The sequence below is a fragment of the Bombus terrestris genome, chromosome 17 (assembly GCF_910591885.1).
Source record: "Bombus terrestris chromosome 17, iyBomTerr1.2, whole genome shotgun sequence".
NCBI lineage: Eukaryota > Metazoa > Arthropoda > Insecta > Hymenoptera > Apidae > Bombus > Bombus terrestris.
The window spans coordinates 11,142,499-11,165,683 of NC_063285.1; the positions used below are offsets into that span (position 1 = coordinate 11,142,499).

A 23,185-nucleotide genomic window follows, 5' to 3' on the forward strand; every position below is an offset into this window, starting at 1 on the left:
TATATAGATATACATATAACATATACAATAATGATATATTTCAATTGTACCCATTACACCATAGTTATAGTAACATCAACAATTTCAGATTTTTGCCTATCATATTCTTAAATATGTTGCTATATCCTTAAATTTGTAAGAATGAATGGAATTGTATATTTGCATTTTTTTTTAAATTGAAAGTTAACAAGGGTAATATGGACTGTGGCTCTACAATGTTTTAAGTATTTTTATGCAATATTCATCATATTTTTGCAAGGCTAGAGAAAATACCTTCCCATTTGAATACAATTTTAATATTACGTACTTTTCCTAAACACAATCACAGTGTAAAGGCATACAGTTTAATGCTTCTGGTCCATTTTCAGTTAAATCTATTTTGCTTACTTTATGTTTGAATATTCTATGTATAATGTTAGGTAATATATTTTGAATTTATAATATGCAACATTTTAAATTATTTATATGAAAACCACTTTTATTCTCAATTATTGTTTTTTCGACTTGTTATTTGAAATAAGAATTGTTTTAAATAATAATATAATATTAAATATAGTTTTGCTACAAATCAAATTAACTTTTGTACAAAATAAACGTAAAGTAAATCAGTTTAGGCATGTAAAATACTAGAGATTATTTAAATCATAATTAAAAATTGTACCTATCCAATTGTACTTATCTAATTATATCTATATGTACTTTAAGAATTTCTAAAAATTTTTCTAGATTATTACAAAGACATCAATAATTTTACATTTGTAGAAATAGAACCTAAATCAATTAAAATTATTATGGTAATATTAGATTTAATTAAATTTAGTTTAACTAATTAATTAATTATTGAAATGGAGATGAACAATCACAAGATAAAATAAAATGGAAATATATATTCATATGTAGTAGCTTCTTCGCATGTGTTGATATAATATATTAATTTTTAAATCTTAACAGCTTCTCACATTAATATAACAAGAAAATAAAAAATAGCTCACAGCAAATTTTAAGATGCAAATTGAAATATTATTTGAAATATAGTGAAACACATATCAAACATGAAAGATTCGTATATATTCTTATCTTACTATTTTGTTAGATATCTTAATAATTCAATAATTTATAATAATGCAATAACAGTTAACTTTGATACATTGAGTTAAAAAATGAAATTCCACTGAATTCTTTTAAAAAAATTCCACTGAAAGAAATATTATTTTCTGTAGACACACAATTTAGATCGTTAAGAAATCAATTAGTTTTAAACAGGATGATAAAAATCTATATGTAACGGGTATATATAAAATAATCTAATTAATACTGCCCCTTTCTTATAATTCATGGAGCATTAATTCATTAGTATTTTCAAAATAAATTTAATTCTAGCACACTAAGATAGAGAATAATTTATTACATAATTGAATATGTACTTCTTTTGTTTTCTTTCTTAATTACATTTTCACGAATATAGTTATTATTAAAAACATTATTTGCTCACAGGCTCTTTTGCTTTTTTTACTTTTAAAGACAAAATAATTTAATAAGAAATATTTTCTGTATTTCATTTTTATATGATCGAGCAAGAATATGATGAACACACAGTCTGTTATAGAAAGATATTTAAGAAATTTTTACATTGACGATGCTAATTTAAAATTCTTTTTCTTAAGAAAAGTTATGTAATATTTATTTAAGATATTAAATATAATAATCATTTATATATTCATTAATGTTTACTTTTAGCGCTAAAAAATATTATTTTGTATCAAAAAACACATCATGTAACACATGATACATCATGATCAATGTAAAATATCTTATAATAGAAATATTTTACATTTTTTTATGAATTTAGATAATTTAAAATTTTGTTAACAAAAATTATTAATTGGAAAAGCTTCATTATTTCAAAAATATAACAATAAAACTTTGACATATGGTAGGAAAATACGAAAAATAATTAATTTTGAAATAAAGAAGCATCGTCAAGCTTGAGGCATATTTAAAACTTAATATATTGGAATGCAAAGTAACAATAAATAACTTACGTATCGATAAATAATACAATAATGACAATAATAATAATAACATAATCATGGTAATAACATAGTAGTAGTAGTAATTATATTAAATGTTACGCAATTTACGGAACGATCTTTAAATAACTACAACCATTGATAACAGTAATCGTGCGTATCGCGCTTAATGTACTTGTTTAATATAGAATATGTACACAGTACCCAATTTAATTACACATTCTATTGTAATTTGTTATTTTTATTTTCTGAAACTAACTATAATATTTCAGTATAAATTTTTAATAACTGTGATTCGAAATTTTTGTATATTACATAACACAGTATAATAACACAAATTTATGCACATAAATTGAATATTCTGTATTAAACGTACATACACACACACGTACACAAAACATTTATTAAGGTCTCGAAATCATATTTCGCAACTATTAATGAAATAAACTATTTTGTAGTTATTTATATTGAAATAAATATTTAATTTTCATTTGACCATAATTAAATACTGATCTTATTTTAATTTAGTTTGCAATTAACTTCTAACTTTATATACTTTTGTGTAAAATTTAACTTTAACAACTACATAATGATTTTTATTCTCATACTCTTTTTTTTTCTGAAATATGATATCTTGACTTTCTTATTTGCATACCTTTTTTATACTTTAATACTTTTCTGTACAAATATTTTTATATAAAATATTTCTTATGCTGACACAATGTTTTAGTTGTCATATCCTTTTCTTATTTATATATCTGTATTTATATGTAACACACGGCTCGGTTCTTTTTTCACACCATAATAATAAATTGACAACTGAAATTTAGTTTGTAAGTAATTTTCCTTAATTATTCGTGATTCTTTTCTACATACAAATAACCAAAGTAACAACATTCTGTAATGATCATAAAATCCTTTCTATAATAAAACTAAGTAAAATTATGTATAAGGACACATTACATAAATATAAAATTAATAAAATTTAACAAATAATTTTACAAAAGAAACCAAACAGAAAACAGTGCATAAAAAGAATTTGAATAGAAAAAAAAGAGCACATTTTGGTAATATAGTCACTGTTTTTTTCTATCTAAATATACATAACTATGTTTAAAACTATCAATAGAGCTTCTGGAATACGTTTTAGTAAAGCTCCATGGACGGATCATTCGTACCATCACAAATTAGCACGTTTCGGACGAATGTGAGCGTTGGCAAAGGTATTTTGATGAAGGCACGACTCTTTCCAGATTGCAAAATTATTTCTCGAACCTCGTTTACTTGATTTCTAATTAATCAATATCTACATATACAGATATTAAAATAAATAAAAATATTAAGTTGGAACATTGTAATACATATGCTTTATAGCATAAAACAATTCTTTTTAATTCAAAATTATGATCCTGTTCATATAAATTATAGTAAAGTAATTTATATTATATAATAACCATTTAAATAAACGAGGTTCAAAGAGCTCTTAAAAGAATATTATTCTTTCAATAAAATTATTGATGACTTTTGCTTAATAAATGCGAATTAAATTGATATAAGTTGCAACATTGTTCACCACAAATATTGCATTTCCAAGGATTGCTTTCACTATGACAACCTTTGTGAAGAAAATATAATGTTTGATCAGGAAAGGTAATCCTACAGTGAGCGCATTGAAGTCCACTACTTCGTTGATCGGGCCTTGTGGAACTAGGAGGTTCTCCTCTTGAATGGGGATTTGAATTTGAACTATTATTACCTATTACAAAATCAATTTAATTAATATATAATAATATATACAATAATCGTATATATTAATTAAATCGAGTATCAGGAAAACAAAGATAGTTTACTTATGATTGTCATATTCCTGATTAATCTTTATATATTTTAAGATATAAAATAGTAAAAATGTTAGAGAACATAGCTAAGATAAATATTTTCATAACAAAACATAAATGTAATTTATATTTAAGAACCATAAGTTATATTAAGGTACTAATAATATAAATAACTTAATAAGATAATAAAGTTACCATTATTATTATTGTTGTTATTGTTATTATTTCCTGAGCCAGATGAAAGTTTACGTCGTAAGTCGTCTCGAAGAAGGGATTTTAATGGAGAGACCTTTATCAAAGATGGTAATGGAAGATTGCTGGATGTTGCTCCATTTTCTTCCGCTCCATTACTGTTTGGTTCTTGCTTAATAGGAATTAATGAAATAGAAGGTGTAATTGCCTCTTCACTTCCACCAAGATTCCTTAATTAAAAAATTAGTTTAAAATAAATTTAAAATAACATAAAAATGAAAATCAATTTATAAAATCTTTTCTATACCTGTGAATGCCACTACTGTTAATTGGTAACTGATGGTGACTACTACTTGGAGCATTACTATTACTGTCTGCACTTTGAGGACTATTCGGACTATCTCCATTTAAAGGAGCAGGACTCGGATTTCGTTGATTTGTAGTTTGTTCTGGATAAGGAATTGATATTTCTATGTGAGGTGTTAGAAAATGCATTGGCGGTGTTGCATTATCCGCGGAACGATTTCCAGTACTGTCTCCACTGTCAGAAAGAGGAGCAGAAGGCATAGCTTCACCTGGAGCACAGCTATTCATCAATGAACTTGAACTGTTTGGTCCTGGATTATCTAGATCGATTCCATGTCTAAAATAGAAATAAATAAGTAACCACTTAACAACAAAATAACGTTATTATAAAATAATATGTTATTAAAATAATTAAACACCAACCTATTAAAAAAATGTAACCTGAGGCACTTCATAGTTGCTGCACGATAATTGCACAAAGGACAAGACTTGACCATATCATGTTGGCCGACATGTTCATTTTGAAAATGAGCTCTCATAGCAATTTGTCTTTGAAAACCTCGGTTGCAAATTGGACAATGATAAGGCAGAGTCTTAGAATGTGTTGTAAAATGTTCTGCCAAGTGATCCTTCCGAAAAAATCTTTTCTGGCATACACGACATTCATATGGTTTTACACCAGTGTGTCTCATCTATAAATAGTACTCATTTTTTCTTACATTAAAATCGCTTAGCTTTCAAATCTTTGTAATTTTAAAACATAAGCAAATTTATTTTATACCTTATGCCGTCTCATGTTAGCTCCATTGGAAAACTGCATATTACAAACATCACATTCAAACATTTTCCTATGAGAACGAATTCCAGGATGCGTTTCTTCTCCATCTCCATCATTTTCAGTAGCTTCTATATTCTCTGTGCTTTCTCCTGGCTCAGCACTAGCCAAACATTGATCCTGATGAGCGCAGAATGCTGTCTTATTTATAGTTTCATAGTTCTCACACCTTTCACACCTGTCCACACGTTATGGATCCTTTGATACGCTATTTAACACCTTGATTATCTAAACGTTTATTGGAATTTTTTTAAATACAAAGAATTAATTACATGAAGATGACAGACCTAAAAGCTGGTACAGCACCATCACCACTATCGTAATTAGTATTTAAGGCAGCTTCATTATCTGGATCCAAATTCTCCTCATCTCTTGGATTTGATGATTCTCCAACATCGGCGTGCGAACAGGAATGGGAATCTACCTCGTTTTCCCCGCCACCAGCATCAACCCCATCTGACATGATACTGAACCCTCCAGAAACTATATTGTTGAACCTGCACCATTCGTCGTTGATTACCTACAATATTGAACAAATATAATTCAATTTATCCTTTTTTTCAATAATACGAATTTACATATCTTAAATTTTCAATGTATTATACATAAATTTACACAATATACATGTAACATTAGAAATTTTTATGAAGACACATGCAGTATTCTGTTTCGTCACAATTTAATTCAATAACATAATGTTCATACTAATAATACGCCACTACTAATAAACAATGAAACAATGAATAACAAATGAAATAATAGAAAAGAAAAAACATACAATAAATATAAGTAACCCAACTATATTCTCGAAAATTTCGATGTTTACCTGTCAGTTTCGATCGAGGATTCGAGGATGACGAGACGATTGGTCAATCCTGAGAGTAAGAGAGAGAGAGAGAGAAAGGAGAAAAGAGAGAGAGAGGGGGTACTAGGACATGAAGTGAGAGAGATTCCGGCAAAGCGCAATGCCAGAGTACACTGCACTTTGTCCCAGTTTCGGGGGAATCCGTCACTGGTGACGTAGTTTTCCGCCGATCTGGCTGGCCTCGTCACCGTATGGTCAACATCGTTCTACGAGAAAGAGGGAGTCTGAAGTTTTTACTTAGTTTTCTTGCTCAAATTATACACAACCAACCATCTCCACTATAACCTTATTTTAATTTGTCCTTTGTTCAAAAATGTACAACACTTATATGAACCACTGCACACTACTCTCTTACTGCCTTCTTCTGAATGATCGATTAATCGAAATAATCGATTCGACGATATTCGACTTCATAGTAATTTTCGATCTATCAAATCGGTTATCTGTCGATTTTTTTTTCTATGTATTGGCTGCAAATGTAATATTACTCAAGAAATGAGTAAATGAACTAATCAAGGACTAATCTACGTAACATTTAATTAAGAAACATATACGTTGCGTAAGTAATGTTATACGCAAACGGTTGTTTATACACTTTTACTTTATTATATACATTTTTTCGGAAAAGATATAAATAAGAATATATTTCAATATGGAATCATATGTATGAGAGCAGATGAGAGTATGTCATATACGAATAATAAACTCTAAATAATTCATTTTTTGGAAGAGGAGAAGAGAGAGAGAAAGAGAGAGAGAGAGAGAGAGAGAGAGAGAGGAAAAAGTTTTAATATGCCTTTTAATATCTGATTATATCAATGATATATTATTAATACTCAATGTTAAATTGAGTATTGTTCGTAAAGATATCGAAATAATGTATGTATTTTCATTTTGAGTTGAATTGCATTCTAGACCACGAAAAATTTTTGACTGATATCTATATTTTCTGATACTCAGCTTCTAGTAATCGAAGAGTAGAATTCAAAAATACCTGTTTATAAGTTTCGAAAACCTTTCAAATTTAACCTAAACCTTAACTTTATCTTAACCTAATCTAAACCTCTACTTCACTTACAAACCGGACACTGTTATTAATTGTTTTGTGAACTTACCTATCTGTATTAAGTTCAATATAACTCGTGAAACAAAAGTAATATTCGAACAGGAAGTTTTTAAAATTCAAAATTAATATTTTTTAAAATATATAGACCAGTTAAAAATTTGTAATGTCTCAAAACAAACCTTAGTTTTGTGCATTTATGTTTTCAAACTATGGACTTACTTATTAAAAATAATAAAAAAAAAATTGAAGAATTATGAGAATAAAGTATAATATAATGATAAATATGACAGCAGTGCACATATTTTAAAGAAATAATTAATTTTTTTAATTAAGTATATATGTATGTATATATGTATATGTGACATATAAAAGGAATGTAAAATATATGTAAAATTTTGGAAAATTAATATATTAACTGATATTGTAGAAATAATATGTTAAAATACAAAAATAAACAATAGCAAAAGTTATAAGCTAAGTGATTTCACAAAGCAAAGTAGAAAAAAGCTTGTAATAGACATAGAACAAAAAGAATCTTAATCATTAATATCATCACGATATTCATATTTACTATTATTTTCTTAAAAATAAAAATAATTTTTAATTAATTTATATTTCAGTACCAAAAACCTTTTCTTTAAATACTTATAATATATGAATTAGTACAAAATTAGTCAAAAGATATATAGCTAACTATATAGAATAGCTACAAAAAATATTCTTGCTTTTTCCAATGAAGCATCTTTTTATCAATTCTACAATTTATTTTCATTGTATCAAATTTTTGCAGTCCTATGGAAAAATTATTGAATGATACAAAATCTAACATACTTGGTTCCAATTAATAAGTGTGTAAATACTATAATGAATAAAATGATGTGTAAATATTCTTTATAGCCGCTTGTATCTCATAAAAATAATTCTGTTCTGAACTTTATAGTTCAGTTTATGTGTTGTGATTATAGATTATATTATCTTATAAATACTATTAATAACGATCTTATTAGAAGTTGAAATAATGTTTTCGGTAAACAAGTAACTGTACTATTATGACTTTATGATTTTAAAGGTCAGTATAATTACATAACTTTAACATCGATTATCATGTTGTTAGTCAATAAATTAAAGAATCCTAATTACAATTCTGTTTAAAAAGATAATATAGCAAAGAGGAAATTTCCTGCCTGAATTAATGCATTAAATTCGACCTTGTTCATGAGATAGTTTTATTAGTAACAATTAAAAATTTAGTTAAGTCAAAAAACAATACGGAGCTTTCCTACGTACTAATGATATCTTTATCATCTTTAAAAAAAAACATTAACTCTAATTTTTCTTAAGATTTGACAATATGATAAAATTTTATTAAATTGGTACGCATGCGTATAAATCGTTCCTGCTGTTAGTTCAATGTATGTAATGGATAATGAAACACATGCATCTGTAAACTATGGCATAGAACGACAGTATAACACGGTGTGTCATGGTGAACGTGTTATTGTTGGTGCAAGTTTGTTATAGCTTTATCTGGAAAACTTAAACCGCGCAAATCATTTCGATATTTCTCGATCTTTCGACGTTTATACAAGACCGTGTTCAAAATCTTACAAAACTTGAATTTCTCGTTTAATCAGTGCTTGGGAAAAATAAAGTCGTAAATAGAGAAAAATAATAAGGAGAAAAAGGAGTAATTCTTGGTGAAAGTTAGGTACGTAATTTCTCTGTTAAAAAATCCAGTCTCTTTTATCAGCTGTTCATATAATGGGCGCAGCAGCCAATCAGGATGAGGTTCATATGACAACAGTAAGTTCATTTTCCCTTTTTTATATAATTTTGTCTTCTTAGTTATGATTGTTATGAATATGAATAATGGTATTAGTATTAGTAGTAATTTTAGCTTTAGTTTTAGTATTAGTATTAGTATTTATTGCACATTTCGTGCATCATTCAATGTTTTTGAATATGACACATAGTTAGCAATAACATATTACAACATATTAGTACGTATTAGTACATACAAGTTTTTAAAGTGTTACTGAATTATTATTAATTCAGTATAATATTTTGCGTATTTATTTTGTATATGAAATGTATGATATCTTTTTGAAGCAATAATTTTAATAATATTTTCATTATACCAGAAAGAAATACTTATATTATTTTTGTTTTCATATCAGTTATTATTTAATATTAACATAACTTAATATTTCATCATCACATATTACATTATTATTATATGATTATTATATAACGGTTAAATATGATTAAAAATAACAAAATAACAATAAAAAAGTGTTTTTCAGCCAGAACTAATTACTGTCCATGGTTATAAATCAGAAACACATCATATTTGGACAGAAGATGGATATTGTCTAGAAGTGCATAGAGTTTTACCAAAATCTCATCAAAATTCTGATTGCAATGTAAGTGGGAGTAATGAGCAAAATTTAAGTAATAAAAATACAATAGAGGTAAGTCACAAATATAAAAGTTATCACAAAGTTATTAATTATCATAAAGAAATTAATCCATTCGGACATTGAAAATTTAACTCTTTCCCTACTGAAAGCCATTATGTGATAAATTTCTTGTGTTTAAATATTTTATTTAAGCAAATGTATGTGAAAATACTGATAAATACCAATGGTATTTCAGTATTTATCAATTTATACTACTTTGTGTTAGTCTTATGTAATATAATACAATTTAAGTATAATATTTGATATAAATATCTTTTTTAATTTTTCAGCCATGCTGTAGTGAAAGAGTTAAAAATTATTCAAACTATATTAAATTATGATAACATAAGATTTATGTGAACATTACAAATAAATGTTTGATATTTAGTACGGAAGCCATGGAGTCAAGGCAAAAGAACCAATACCAGTTCTCATTCATCATGGACTTCTGTCAAGTTCAGCTGATTGGGTATTATTGGGCCCACAAAAGGCTTTAGCGTACCTTTTATGTGACAATAATTATGATGTCTGGTTAATAAATGCAAGAGGCAATGCATATTCTAGAAAACATAAAAAATATACAACTAAAGATAAAGAATTTTGGGATTTTAGGTAATTTTATGTAAAAAATTATTAAATAGAATAGAATAAATAATAATTTTAAGTAAAAATAAGTATAAAATAGATTAATCAACAGGATCATGCTTGCTTAGTATTTGCATTTGTATCTTGGTTAGTGATACATTATATTCACTATTTGTATAATTGGTTTCATAGAGTGAATTGTGTTATGCAGTAAAATATAGCTAAAGCTAGATCTTGTATCAGTGATGAGCCATTTGACTACTGATCAATCTACTTCACACACAATGTGAGTCAAATGAATTGGAAGAGAAAAACAGGCTAATTTTTGTAATTCTACTTTCCCGGATGGTATTTATGATGAAGTACCAAATCTGCAAACACTAAGCAGGCATCATTGTATATATGAAAAATTAATTATGTATTAAATAATTTCACTATTCTTTTAGCTGGCATGAAATTGGGTATTATGATTTGCCAGCAACAATAGACTACATTTTGGAGCATACTGGATATGCAGAACTTTATTACGTGGGTTATAGTCAAGGCACAACTGCATTTTATGTAATGGCCAGTGAAAAATCTGAATACAATCGAAAAATTAAAGGAATGATCAGTTTAGCACCAATAGCATTTCTCGCAAATCATAGAAGTCCTTTACTTAAGTGTGTTGTCCATTTTTATGGATTAATGGAGGTATGTTTCTTAGTATACATGAAATAATTTGTTATTGTAGCCAGAGGTGGTTAAATTACAAGTGTTATGTATCAAATCCCAAAAAGATTTTTTACAGAAAGTACAATATACAAAGTGTATTAAAAATCATGATACGAGCCAAAAAGGAATAATTGTTAATATTTTATTTTGAGAGTTCATTTCTGAGAAAATTGAATTTGGAATTTTTATATCACATATAATTAACCAATATCTTAATATGAGTGAATTAGCATGAGGTTAATTGTACAAGAAAAAATAAATTAGAAATGTAGAATTTTCCATTTGTATATTAAATATATAACTGTAATTATAACTGTAAATATGATATGCAAAATTATTACACAATAAAGCTTTTCATGGATAGATAAACAATAAAACCTTTTAGAGTACTTCTTTTTTCTTATTTCAATTAATAAGATATGCTGTTTTCTTCCAATAAATTATAATTTGAATAATATTCAAATATTCGTAAAAACAAAAGAATTAAATAGTTTTAATAAATGATAGTTATGTTTAGCAGTTGTCATAAATTCATTAAATAAGAAATATAATAAATGATTCAAGAATTGATATTATTTGTACATGCATAATTTATATTAAAAGATTTGATTCTTATTAAAAACGAATTTGGTATTAAGAATGCATATGTTAAAAATTTGTTGATGTTACAGCACTGGTATTATACTGATATATCATGTACTTATACATGTAGATCCACCTCTGGTCAATAGACCTGCTATTTATGATTGACATTTCTATAGCAAGTATGTTTCAGTGGGGATCCTCATATTGCAATCTACATCAGTGGTTCCCCCGCAATAGGTTACAAGCTCAAGCCTTGGGTACAATAATTCGAAATGCTCCAGTTGGTCTCACTAATGGTTTCTGTGTATGCTGGTTTTCACTAATTGCTGGATTCGGTAGTGATCAATTAGACAAGTCTATGCTACCATTAATCCTCGGACATTTTCCAGCTGGTGCTTCTGCGAAACAAATTATTCATTATAGTCAAAATATACTATCAGGTAATTATTTAATAATTAATTTAATAATATTTAGTGCTTTCATTTACTTCGATTATATTAATTATCTATTGATATAAATTAATACATTTTTATAATATAGATTTTGTACAAAAATTTCTTATACAAATTCACATAATTATTGTTCCATATTATTATTGAATACTATTACTTTTTTTTAACAGGATCATTTCGCAAGTTTGATTATGGAGCAACAGAAAATCTGAAAACTTATGGGTCAACACAACCACCAATATATGATCTTGAAAAAGTAAAAACGCCAATTGTAATATTTTATAGTAAAAATGATTTTCTCAATGATCCTGCAGATGTAAAGAGACTTACTGATAGATTGCCAAATGTTATAGAGACAAAAGAGATTGAATATTCAAAATTCAATCATATTGATTATTTATGGGGTAGAGATGCCAGGGTGATTCTCTATAATACTGTTTTAACAGTTTTACAAAAATTTAGATAAAATTAAGCTCTTAGTGAGCTTATGTTTTATTACCTTGTATATAATATTAACACTATCACATATTACATAAGGATATACAACAGATGTATTTCAAGAAAACAAATATTTTTTATTATTATTTAATATTTTCTTTGGGTTTTAATTCTTTATATATATAATTTATTAAACCATGTTATATAAAACAGTATGTAAAATAATCTTTTTCTTTTAATTTTTTTTATTATGTTTACAGATAAAATTGTAAGAATATAAAAAGAGATTGTTTTAATTCAATATAATTCTATATAAATATATGTATTCTTATATTATTTTTTTCAAGTTTATTTTGCAAATGCAAATGAATTGAGGAGAAATAAAATTTACAAACATTGCAAATTAAGGACTTCCCTTATTACTTTATTGTGAAGTATTTGTATATTATTAAATGTTATAAAAATATTTTTGTGAATAATCTAAGCACAATTTTTATTTAAATGAATTTTTTAGAAATGTAATAAATTATATAAATTGTTCAACACTATAGACAATCATACATCATATCAATGTAATTATAATTGTAAATAAGTTTTAAAGAACTTTACAAATCTAGTTGAAATAAATTCAATATGAAAAACGTGTAACAAATTCTAATGTACAATGATTTCTGTTTATATCTTGAATAAGTAAATAAGATAATGTTTAAAACTATATATTTGTATGTATAATATTAATAGCACAATTTTCTTGACAAAATTGTAGAATATTTTTTATTGCTATTAATCTCCTGTAATATGTAATTATATTCTGTAGAAACTGTAAAAATTTCTTAATTTATTAATATATCCACATTCTTTTACAGATATTTCATCCATATAAAATTAATTCTACTAATTTGTTCTTGTTGTATTTAATATTTTGTATATATTAACAGAGAAAATATTAATTTTATATCGTTAGTTCTGTAAGAGGCCACATCATTTAATAATGGCGGTAATGTCGGGGCACAATCGATGTTAACGTTGAATATCTTTATCTATATATTTCTTGGCGCAGAATATCACTAAGTAGATGCAGTATCTAGTTGTGTTGTCTTTCGAGGATAAATCCCGACGAATCAGCGGTCAGTTCAGTTACAGTTCGGTTAGTCTGCAGCGTCTTGTTCTGTCAAACTGGAGTTTCGAGACTGTCGTGAAGCAGTGAAAGTTCGAAGCGAAAGCGAAACGACGGGAGTGGCCCTTCACTCAACGTAATTGAGAGGGATTCATTAGAAATGAATTGATTTCTTAGTCATCCACTTACTGAATAGCAAAACTAATTTGTGTTCACAATTCTGTATTCTATTGCAATTTACAGCTGGAAGCCATGGAGGACTATCTGCCAAATGAATATGATGTCGTCGTCGTAGGGACGGGTATTGATTTTTGCAATATACGTCTTATTTATTTTGCTGCTTCTTTTTTTTTAATGTTTATAATGACTTATCAAATTTATAGGTATGACGGAGTCTATTGTCGCAGCAGCTGCAAGTAGAATCGGTAAAAAGGTCCTTCACCTAGACAGGTATGTCGGATTTCTCTCTTCTCTTTCTGATTCGATCTTACTCTTTTTTGCTTCCTCGCTTCTTACTTCTTGCTTTTTGTTTGCTCCCTTTTTTCTTTTTTATATTTCTCTTCCTTGTTCGCTTATATTTTCTCATGTTTTTCTTTATATTTTACATGTTTTCTATTTCTTTTCATGTTCCATATTGTATTATTAACTAGGAAATATTTATGTATTTTTATATACTTATATAAGGTGCTCGATTTTAATTAAATAAATATATTTATTCAGCATTTAATTAAAAATTTCTTATATATATTAGAAATATTTGTTTGAAAAATTATATTTAAATAATTATTTTTACACTTATAACTTCATTACTTTTACATTTATCAAACCTAGATATAAAATAAAAATATGATAATTTATAAACAATTGTATCTTTTTATTAAACATTTAATTCCCTTTTGAACGAAAATTTATGTGATAAAATGGAATTTTTTTTCACACAGTAGTAATTAAGTTCAAATGAACAAGAAATACTTTCAATTAGCGTTAAAAACTAATTTTACAAACATTTAATGAATTAATTTATGCAGTTTTTATAATAATAACTTTAACATTTTAATATTAAAAAATTTTTTAAGTAATATAATTAAACATCTGGGTCTTTGAATTTTCAAGATTATACATATTCATGTATATATCTTCCTAAATTCTGTGATACGATTTGTATAATAATGCATTATTATATATAATTACATAATAACACGGTTGTATAAGTTTATATTCTGTATAATGATCCCTTATTTGTGAAAATCCTTTATTGTTATATATCTTTTAAATATATCTTTTGTACCTTAATATATAAAGGAGACATTCTAAATTATTTAACCAATTAAATAGTTGTCTTCTTCATCTATATATTTTAGATAGATATAAACAGTTATGTATTACATTGTAGTATATGTATTAATGCATCTTTTCTACTTAACTAAGTTATATAAAATCAAAAACTTTCTATTCTATTTAAAATCATAGTTACCAAAGAAGTGTCGTATTTTTATAGATGGAAAATAATGCAAACAGATACAATACTTCAGAGTAAAACCTATTCATGCAAAATATTTTCTGAATGTCATAACAAGAATTTTTTAGTTTATTAGAGGAGTTATTCTGAAAATATACAATTCTAAATTTTAGTTTTTTAAGTAAATTTTTATTTTTGGAAATATAGTACATTATTCTCTGTGTTCAGCATCACCAAGATGATTCTATACTTCTAATCTTTTTATGAAAAGTTTCGATTTTTGTTTTATAATTTTTTGACTAAAAATTTATATTTGTAAGTAATAAAAAGATTACTTAATTCTTTGAAATATTTTTTGTATTATATATTTTTTGTTTTTGTTTTATATTTATATTTTAATACAAGTATGGTTTAAATATATCTCTATTATTCCAAAAAATCGAATATTTAAAAGTATAAATATTCGAATATTCAATTATTTTCAAATAAAATTTTGAATCTTGCTGTGATCTTTTTGTATTAACGATCATTTTTTACTGCAGTGCAATATTTTTTTTTATGTTTCATTAAATAATATATTTTCAGATTTTACTCCCTTCAATATAAATTTTTAAATCCTGAGAGTCTAAGACTTAGATATTTTTACTTTTTATACATCCTGTATATACATATATAGGTACATATGCCTATAATCCAAAATTTCTGTGATGATTCAAAATTATGTTTGTCTAAAACAGTTTTCTAATAATATCACAACCAAAAAGAAAATAAAGAAATATATAAAAAGTTGAACAAATAAGATTTTCATGAAGAAGTCTTTGATCCTAAGAAAGATAACGTCAAAAATTTATTATGGTATATGTATCCAATTTCATTAAAATTTGGAATTAAAACTGAATTTGGATTAAAACTAGGAATTTGATTTATGCAAGAAATTAAAGAATTTATGTATATTTATTAATACAAAAATCTGTGAGTAAACATGTATGTATGTGTGTATGTATCATGTGATTCAAAGTACTCTTCATATATCGTACATATGAAATTCTACTCTAAGAACCACATTAATGTATAATGTCTGCAGTGGATTTTCAAAATTTTTTAACCATATTTAAGAAAATCTTTTCTTTTAGTTTCCAAGGTAATTTTCACAAATACGAAATCAAAAGAAATACTGTACAATAAAATACAAAATTAGATTGTAGTTAATGTATGCATATGTATTTAATAAATTTGATTTTCGTTTAATTTATTTTATATATCATTTATTTTTTTATAAAGAAAGAAATCGTCCCTTTTTCCTTCCTGCTTTCGATAGTGAAATGTATATATATATATATATATATATATAGTTTTATAAAGGATGGCACATTATTGAAGGGGATGATTCTTTATAAAAAAATATATAAAATATACACGCACATACATCATTAATTATTAATCTTTTTACTATGAAACTAAGCTCCTGTAAACAATACAGGCTTATTTTAATGTAACAATTATTTCCAATTAAAAAAAAATGTATATGATGAACATTGTAATATTTTCATATTAGTGACAACAAACATAACTAAATAATTATCATTTACTTGTAGCGATGAATATTATGGCGGTCTATGGGCAACATTTAACTTTGATGGGCTACAGAAATGGATAGAAGACCTAAAAGTTCCCAAAAACACCACCAAGGATCTATCTGAAGCAGATTTGGAACCAGAAGAAAAATTTCTAAAAACTAGCAATGAATATTCAACTGTTGAAAATATTGAGGAAACATGGTATATTTCAAAGTAAGTTTCCTTTCATGAATGTATGCATATTTGTGTCTTGTTCTTCCTTTTAATTATATTTTTATTATAGTGAAGCCGATCTGCCAGTAGTTTCTTCAAAAGATACTCAAACTGATATTACTGGAGATGGTAGTGGAAGTGATGATGAAAAAGCTGATGATGATAAAGTTGAAAAAAAAGAGAATGTTAAACAATGGAGTATAGATCGTATAAGAAAAGAATACAGAAAGTTTAATATTGACTTGGCGCCAAAGGTATGAAGATAAAGAATATTATTATTACATTAAATACAAGATAAATAACTATAGAAGCAGATTATATTTTTCGTTCTTTTGGTTTTTCTCATTTTTGTTTAAATAAATATATCTACGAACAAGGTCCTGCTCAATAGGTGGAAGTGTAAGCGCGACACTGTTTTTAAGACTCATATTTATAGAACATTAAGTATAAGAAGCAATTTTTTCTTAATATATTTATTTAAGAATTGTGTATAATATACATATAAATAATATATAAATATATTTAAGAATTAAATTTTGTTTGTTAAATATAATATTATTTATTGAGAAGTCTCAATTAACTATCATCTTATGGAATATATTTATTATTGTTTCTCATCTTAATAGATTTCAGTTATCAAAAAATTAAATTAGCTATTTTTCTACTATTCTATGTATCTATTTCTGCTAAAATTCAAAGTGTTTATTAAGTATTAAAAATTGGTTAGGACATAGTTATACTTTTCATCTGTTGTTCTTATTTTTAAAATGCATCTGATTACCTATAATGATTTTAAAATAACTTTTAAAAAAAGAAAAGGTATATAATATTGATAAAATCTGAATTATGAAAATGTTATTTCATTTATTTAGGTAGTACCATATTAATATTTAAATATTTCATTCTATTTATATAAATATTTCTTATTTACCCATTAATTATGGATGAATATCTTTTTTAAAATAATTATTGTAGCAATATCAATATTGTAATTCCTTCTGTTTATGTAAAATATATTATGTCAGAAATTACAATTAATTGATTGACATTTTATCTATCTAAAACAGTTATTATTTGCACGAGGTGAACTAGTTGAGCTCTTAATCTCCAGTAACATTGCTCGTTATGCGGAATTTCGTGCAGTGTCCAGAGTAGCTACATTCATGGATGGGAAATTGACACAAGTACCTTGCTCAAGAGCTGACGTGTTTGCAAATAAAACTGTCAGTGTTGTTGAGAAAAGAATGTTAATGCAACTGCTCACTTCATGCATGGAGCAAGGTGCAGATAGCCCAGAATTTGATGGTAATTACTTGTACCTTTTTTTCATTTCAATTTAATTTTGTAATATGATGTCTAAAAATAATATTTTGTTACTAAGAAAACATTTTTAAAATATTCTGGGCAATATAAGATTCGTAGATGTTTTATTTAATAATTAAATTAAAATTAAATTAAAAATTAATTATCAAATACAATATAATGGTCTGTGTAATAAAAGTAACCTTTTTTGATACGCAATGAAGAAAAAATTTATTGAGTCAGTTTAGATTCCATTACAAAAAAGAAAAAAAAAATAAAAAGATTGTATGAGCATTATATTTTGCTATATTTTTTTACATTAGGAGAAATCGTTCATAAAATGGTATTGTTTATATGTAAATTATGTAATATACATAACATGCATACATGTATATGCAACAGAATTAATTCAATATTATAATTTATTAGTCGTATTTGCTATTATTATTTTATTAAATAATATCTATTAACAGGATTCCGTGATAAAACCTTCTTAGAATATTTAAACACGAAAAATTTAACACCAATTGTGCAGCATTATGTTGTTCAAGCAATTGCTATGGCTACTGAAAAGACTTCTTGTAGAGATGGTGTGAATCGCACGAAACATTTTTTGAATAGTCTTGGACGATATGGAAATACACCCTTTCTTTGGCCTATGTATGGTAGTGGAGAGCTACCTCAGTGCTTTTGCAGGTACAATTTTATACATATATATACAATAATGTATATATAATTATCTGTTATTATACTATTTAATGTGTAAATATCATAAATAATTTAGAAAATCATTACTATTATTTATAGATTATGTGCAGTATTTGGAGGAGTTTACTGTTTAAAAAGGCAGCTTGATGGTGTAGTAATAAACAAAAATAAATGCAAAGCTATCATTAGTGGCAAACAAAGAATAAGTTTGGAACATTTAGTTCTTGGTCAAGGTCATCTGCCACCAGAAGTTGTAGCTTTTGAAGGAGAGCAACGGATATCACGTGGAATTTTCATTACGGACAGGTAATAGTTAAAAAAAGCAAGAAGAAACAATTATATTGAATTATATTTGTAGTAAAAAGTTGTGGTCCAAAATTATCTAAAAAAAACTAACTATATGAAATTAGTATAATTGAGCTTGACAAAATATAAAGTATTAGATTTTTTAAATAATAAACAATATAATTTTATAGACAATAATAAATTTATATTAGTAACAGAAAGCCTTACTTATATTAATTATGATATACACAAATTTTTGCTTCTAACCTTTTTCTAATTTATTTTTCAATTTTTTTAAGTAGTATTTGCTAATAAAATTATCTTTTCAAATATTTATTTTAGGTCAATTATGCAAGGTGAGAAGGAAAATTTGACACTTTTATATTACCCTCCGGAACAACCTGATCAGGAACCTGTTACACTGATTGAATTGGGACCATCTACAAATGCTTGCCCTCAAGGATTGTGTATGTAGAACTATTACATTTATGAAAAATTTATATAATGTGAAAACCCAAATTTTTTGGAAATTTTTTAATTTATTCCAAAATAGTTATGGTTCACATGACATGTAAGCGAACAACAAATGCAAAGGAAGATTTGGCCTATGTTGTCAATAAATTTTTAAGAGCTGAGCCACTTGATCCATTAGCCATTCGTTCATCTATCCATAGTCATACACAGACTGTTTCTCCAGATAAAAGACATATTCAGGTATGTTTTTCCTGTATTAGTTATATAGTTATGGTGCAGGTAAATATTTATATTTATAATATGATAAGTATATTTTCCAATTTTTATAAACTATAGGAGAATTATATTATTGATCACATAATTACTTTATATTTTGTTAATTTACTTTACAGATGTCCTGGTACCACTAAAACAAATTGATTATAAAAGAAATTGGAAGATATTTTAGTAATATATATTCTAGAGTTTCTTATTTCTTAGATATTATAAATTTTGAATTAATTTATTAAAGATAAATATAGTTATGAAAATGTATTTATCTTCCTCTTTTATAAAATATTTCGAAATTTTTATAACTGCTATATTCATGTTGATTCAAAATAAAAACCAAATTTCTTGTATGCAGGAAGGTGATCAAGATAATAGAGAAGAGTCTACAGAGAGTCCAAAGCCTCAAGTTTTATGGTCATTGTACTTAAACCTACCTGCAAGTGATATTAAATTAGAAGAGTCCACGCCAAGTAACCTTCATCTGTGTTCAGGACCAGATTTAGAGCTTGATTTCGATTTCGCAGTTAATCAGGTTAATTTTCTCTCAAATTATAATTATAATTTAATAAGTTTTAGCGTAATTGAGTTTTTAACTGATCCCAAATGATAAAAATGGTATACATTATCATAAATTTTTAAATTTTGTCAAGGCGAAGAGCATCTTTGAATCTATGTATCCTGACAAAGATTTCCTTCCACGTGCACCTGATCCAGAAGAGATCGTACTTGAAGGAGAAGAAGCGCCGGGACCGAAATTTGAGGGAGATACAGAGGCTGAAGAGAAACAAGATGTTGAGAAAGCCGAAAAAGAGGATTAAATGATCTTTTTTCGTCTTTTCATCTTGAAAACACGGGCCAGCTCCCTTAGCCGCACACCTCTTTCTATCCAAAGTTACACGCGCCTTCTTTCGTTTGAAAGTCGGAAAACTTTTATTCGAATGATTAACGAACATTTTGTTTGTAATTGAATTACCAGCTATATCCGTAAATAGTGTTAGATATTATTTTAATCTAAATGTTTATTTAAATTAAAAACGAAATTATACTATTTATTTCGATTGTATAAAACATTGTTTTTGCCTAGCACTCTTTGTAGACGAAACTGTTCGGAAAAAGACTTTGGTTTCTTTGAAGAATTTTCATTGCTAATCAACTTAAAAGTTGTTCGTAAATTTTCGAATAAAATTCCAATCGACTGGCGCTCAAGTCTGCGTTACACTCGCTCTTTTATTAAATTACGGATCGATCGGCCGAAAGCATTAGTTTTTCTTTCTTTCCTTTCTGGTCAAACAAATTTACTTTCAATATTAAGTTTCGAGGAAGTGAAATGTAGTTTTATGATAATATATAAGAGAGATGTGGAAGAACTAAAACGAAGGATAGATAGTATTTATAAACTAATTCCTCATTAAGTTACGTTAGATTTAAAATTAATCATAAATAAAAAATATATATGATAATTCAATAATTTATAAATGTGATCGATTTCTAATTTAATCGGAAATTATTAAGACAATTTAGCATCGATTATATTTATAAATTACTGATTTATAAGGATACAATGAGAAAATAAAATTCTAAAATAATAAAATTCTCATTAATCTTATTTTCTCTAATCACTACGAATGTAAAAAAGCACATCATTCCACGTTTCTCTACTATATCAATATAAAAGATATCATAATGTCTTTTATCTGATTATTAATACATATTATACATCATTAGTGTATTTATTACGCATTATATTGCATAGCATAGTTTACTCATTATATATTGTTAGTGTAAGAACAAATTTAGACTGCGAAAAATCAATCGTTCCTCGACTATTTATTTATTTTTCGAATTATTTAACTATTACTACGTTATATTTCATTATGCGTTGTATTAATTAACATCACATAATTTTTATTAGATTCCATTATTTTTTCATTACTCTGTTTTTTAACTTTAATAATAATTTTTTACTTGAACAATATTACATCACTTTTATATTACTATCAGTAATTTTATATACATATATATATATATATTCTTTGGTTTTTCTAATCGTTACTATTTGTTTATTAAAGTTTGATTTACTTGTGTCCATTTAATTCATTGAGTTAAACTTCATTTAAGTAATTCTGTCAAATATTAGTTCGGATAACTAACATTATTCGGTTTATTTAAATTTTTATTTTATATTTTCTAAAACAGGTATATTTTAAATAATTATATTTTTAATATTTATGTAAGTTAACGAAAGCAAAGAGAAGAAATGCTATCGGCTGGTTCCGCTCGTATACTATGAAAATTTTTAGACACATTGATCGTAGAGCGGCTTGGATGTCAGAATTGATAATCTTTTTCTCGCCGTTACTGCTTCGATGTGCGCGCATTTATTTGCATTTAACTGATAATACGCCGTACTCAGCATTGAAATACAGTAAACTGATACGAACTGAAATATAGTTTGTTTTATCAAACTTATCTCCTGAAAAAATAACAGTGATTCGAATTTTGAAAGGAATTTCACTTCCCATTCTCATCACATCATAAATTCATAATTCTGTAAAATACTTATTTAAATTGACTTAATAACATTTAAAGGAATATAATTCCAAATTAATTCTTTCAAATAAAAATGATATGAAAGCATAAAATTTTTAGAAAATTTCATAACAAAACATATTACATTGTTTTATACTTGAGAACTTTAAACACAGATTAACAGATACATTTTAAAGGAATAAATCCTTTCAGAATTCAGTTTTTTACCTTTTCTGTGATCAATTTTTAAATAGGGAGATAAATTTTATACTTATTTGTTATTATTTCTTATTATATTAATATTCTGCTTTTTCAACACTATTTTTTTTATTATATGATATGATACATGATTGTTATTTTATATATTGCTTATGATTTATATATATATATATCATGATAAAATTTCATATGCACATATTGTTGCACTATATAAAACGAGTCAAAATAAATATTATTTTAATAAATAAATATTACAATGAAATTTTATGTAACTAAAATTATTTTTCGTTGTTATTTTATGTTTCTTTAATTGTCTTACTAAAACAAGCATACTTATACCTAATATTTCATATTCAGTATTAACAAAAAAAGCTAATTTTGAAAACAGTAAACATATTAATTATAATTCTATATAGGATTATTATTATTTTATTCAATATTTATTCAATAATGAAAGTAACTACAACTAGAATTATATTAGTATGTACTTCATATACTATACATAATACTACATTAAAGAATATACATATACATATATTAATTATATTGACCACAATTTTAAGATTTACAAGAGACATTTTTTAAAAAGTTATCGATTTTTTTAAAATTTATGCATAAAGTAGTTCATTTTTAAATATTAATATTTGTGTTAAAAGATGAAAATAGA

General features: G+C 25.7%; 3 protein-coding genes across 7 annotated transcripts; 2 read left to right on the forward strand and 1 right to left on the reverse strand.

The window, feature by feature from the left end:
* Positions 1-16: 16 nt before the first annotated feature.
* Positions 17-6,613, reverse strand: LOC100652330 (zinc finger protein ztf-16). 4 transcript variants are annotated; one of them, XM_048413869.1, is made up of 8 exons: positions 6,352-6,613; positions 6,028-6,272; positions 5,489-5,721; positions 5,148-5,379; positions 4,790-5,058; positions 4,368-4,703; positions 4,064-4,290; positions 17-3,786 (listed from the first exon to the last, which is right to left on the reverse strand). In XM_048413869.1, exons 3-8 carry the CDS (start codon positions 5,662-5,664, stop codon positions 3,542-3,544), a joined length of 1,485 nt encoding a protein of 494 aa, XP_048269826.1. In that variant the 5' UTR covers positions 5,665-5,721; positions 6,028-6,272; positions 6,352-6,613; the 3' UTR covers positions 17-3,541. The 4 variants fall into 4 exon arrangements, with proteins under 4 accessions (XP_048269826.1, XP_048269824.1, XP_048269825.1 ...); XM_048413867.1 differs by having other exon boundaries at positions 6,337-6,613; XM_048413868.1 differs by having other exon boundaries at positions 6,028-6,290; positions 6,337-6,613.
* Positions 6,614-7,525: 912 nt separating this feature from the next.
* Positions 7,526-13,017, forward strand: LOC100652213 (lipase 3). Of its 2 annotated transcripts, none has more exons than XM_012318048.3 (6): positions 7,526-8,935; positions 9,436-9,555; positions 9,980-10,203; positions 10,623-10,869; positions 11,666-11,915; positions 12,098-13,017. In XM_012318048.3, the coding sequence occupies exons 1-6, from the start codon at positions 8,894-8,896 to the stop codon at positions 12,391-12,393; spliced, it is 1,179 nt and encodes a 392-aa protein (XP_012173438.1). In that variant the 5' UTR covers positions 7,526-8,893; the 3' UTR covers positions 12,394-13,017. The 2 variants fall into 2 exon arrangements, with proteins under 2 accessions (XP_012173438.1, XP_003401949.2); XM_003401901.4 differs by having other exon boundaries at positions 7,527-8,935; positions 9,436-9,603.
* A 443-nt stretch (positions 13,018-13,460) lies between these two features.
* LOC100652095 (rab proteins geranylgeranyltransferase component A 1) lies at positions 13,461-22,216 on the forward strand. Its single transcript, XM_003401900.4, has 12 exons — positions 13,461-13,618; positions 13,726-13,783; positions 13,866-13,932; positions 16,537-16,731; positions 16,802-16,985; positions 17,799-18,036; positions 18,507-18,729; positions 18,841-19,047; positions 19,369-19,493; positions 19,580-19,740; positions 20,126-20,302; positions 20,421-22,216. Exons 2-12 carry the CDS (start codon positions 13,735-13,737, stop codon positions 20,586-20,588), a joined length of 1,794 nt encoding a protein of 597 aa, XP_003401948.1. The 5' UTR covers positions 13,461-13,618; positions 13,726-13,734; the 3' UTR covers positions 20,589-22,216.
* The last annotated feature ends 969 nt before the right edge of the window (positions 22,217-23,185 follow it).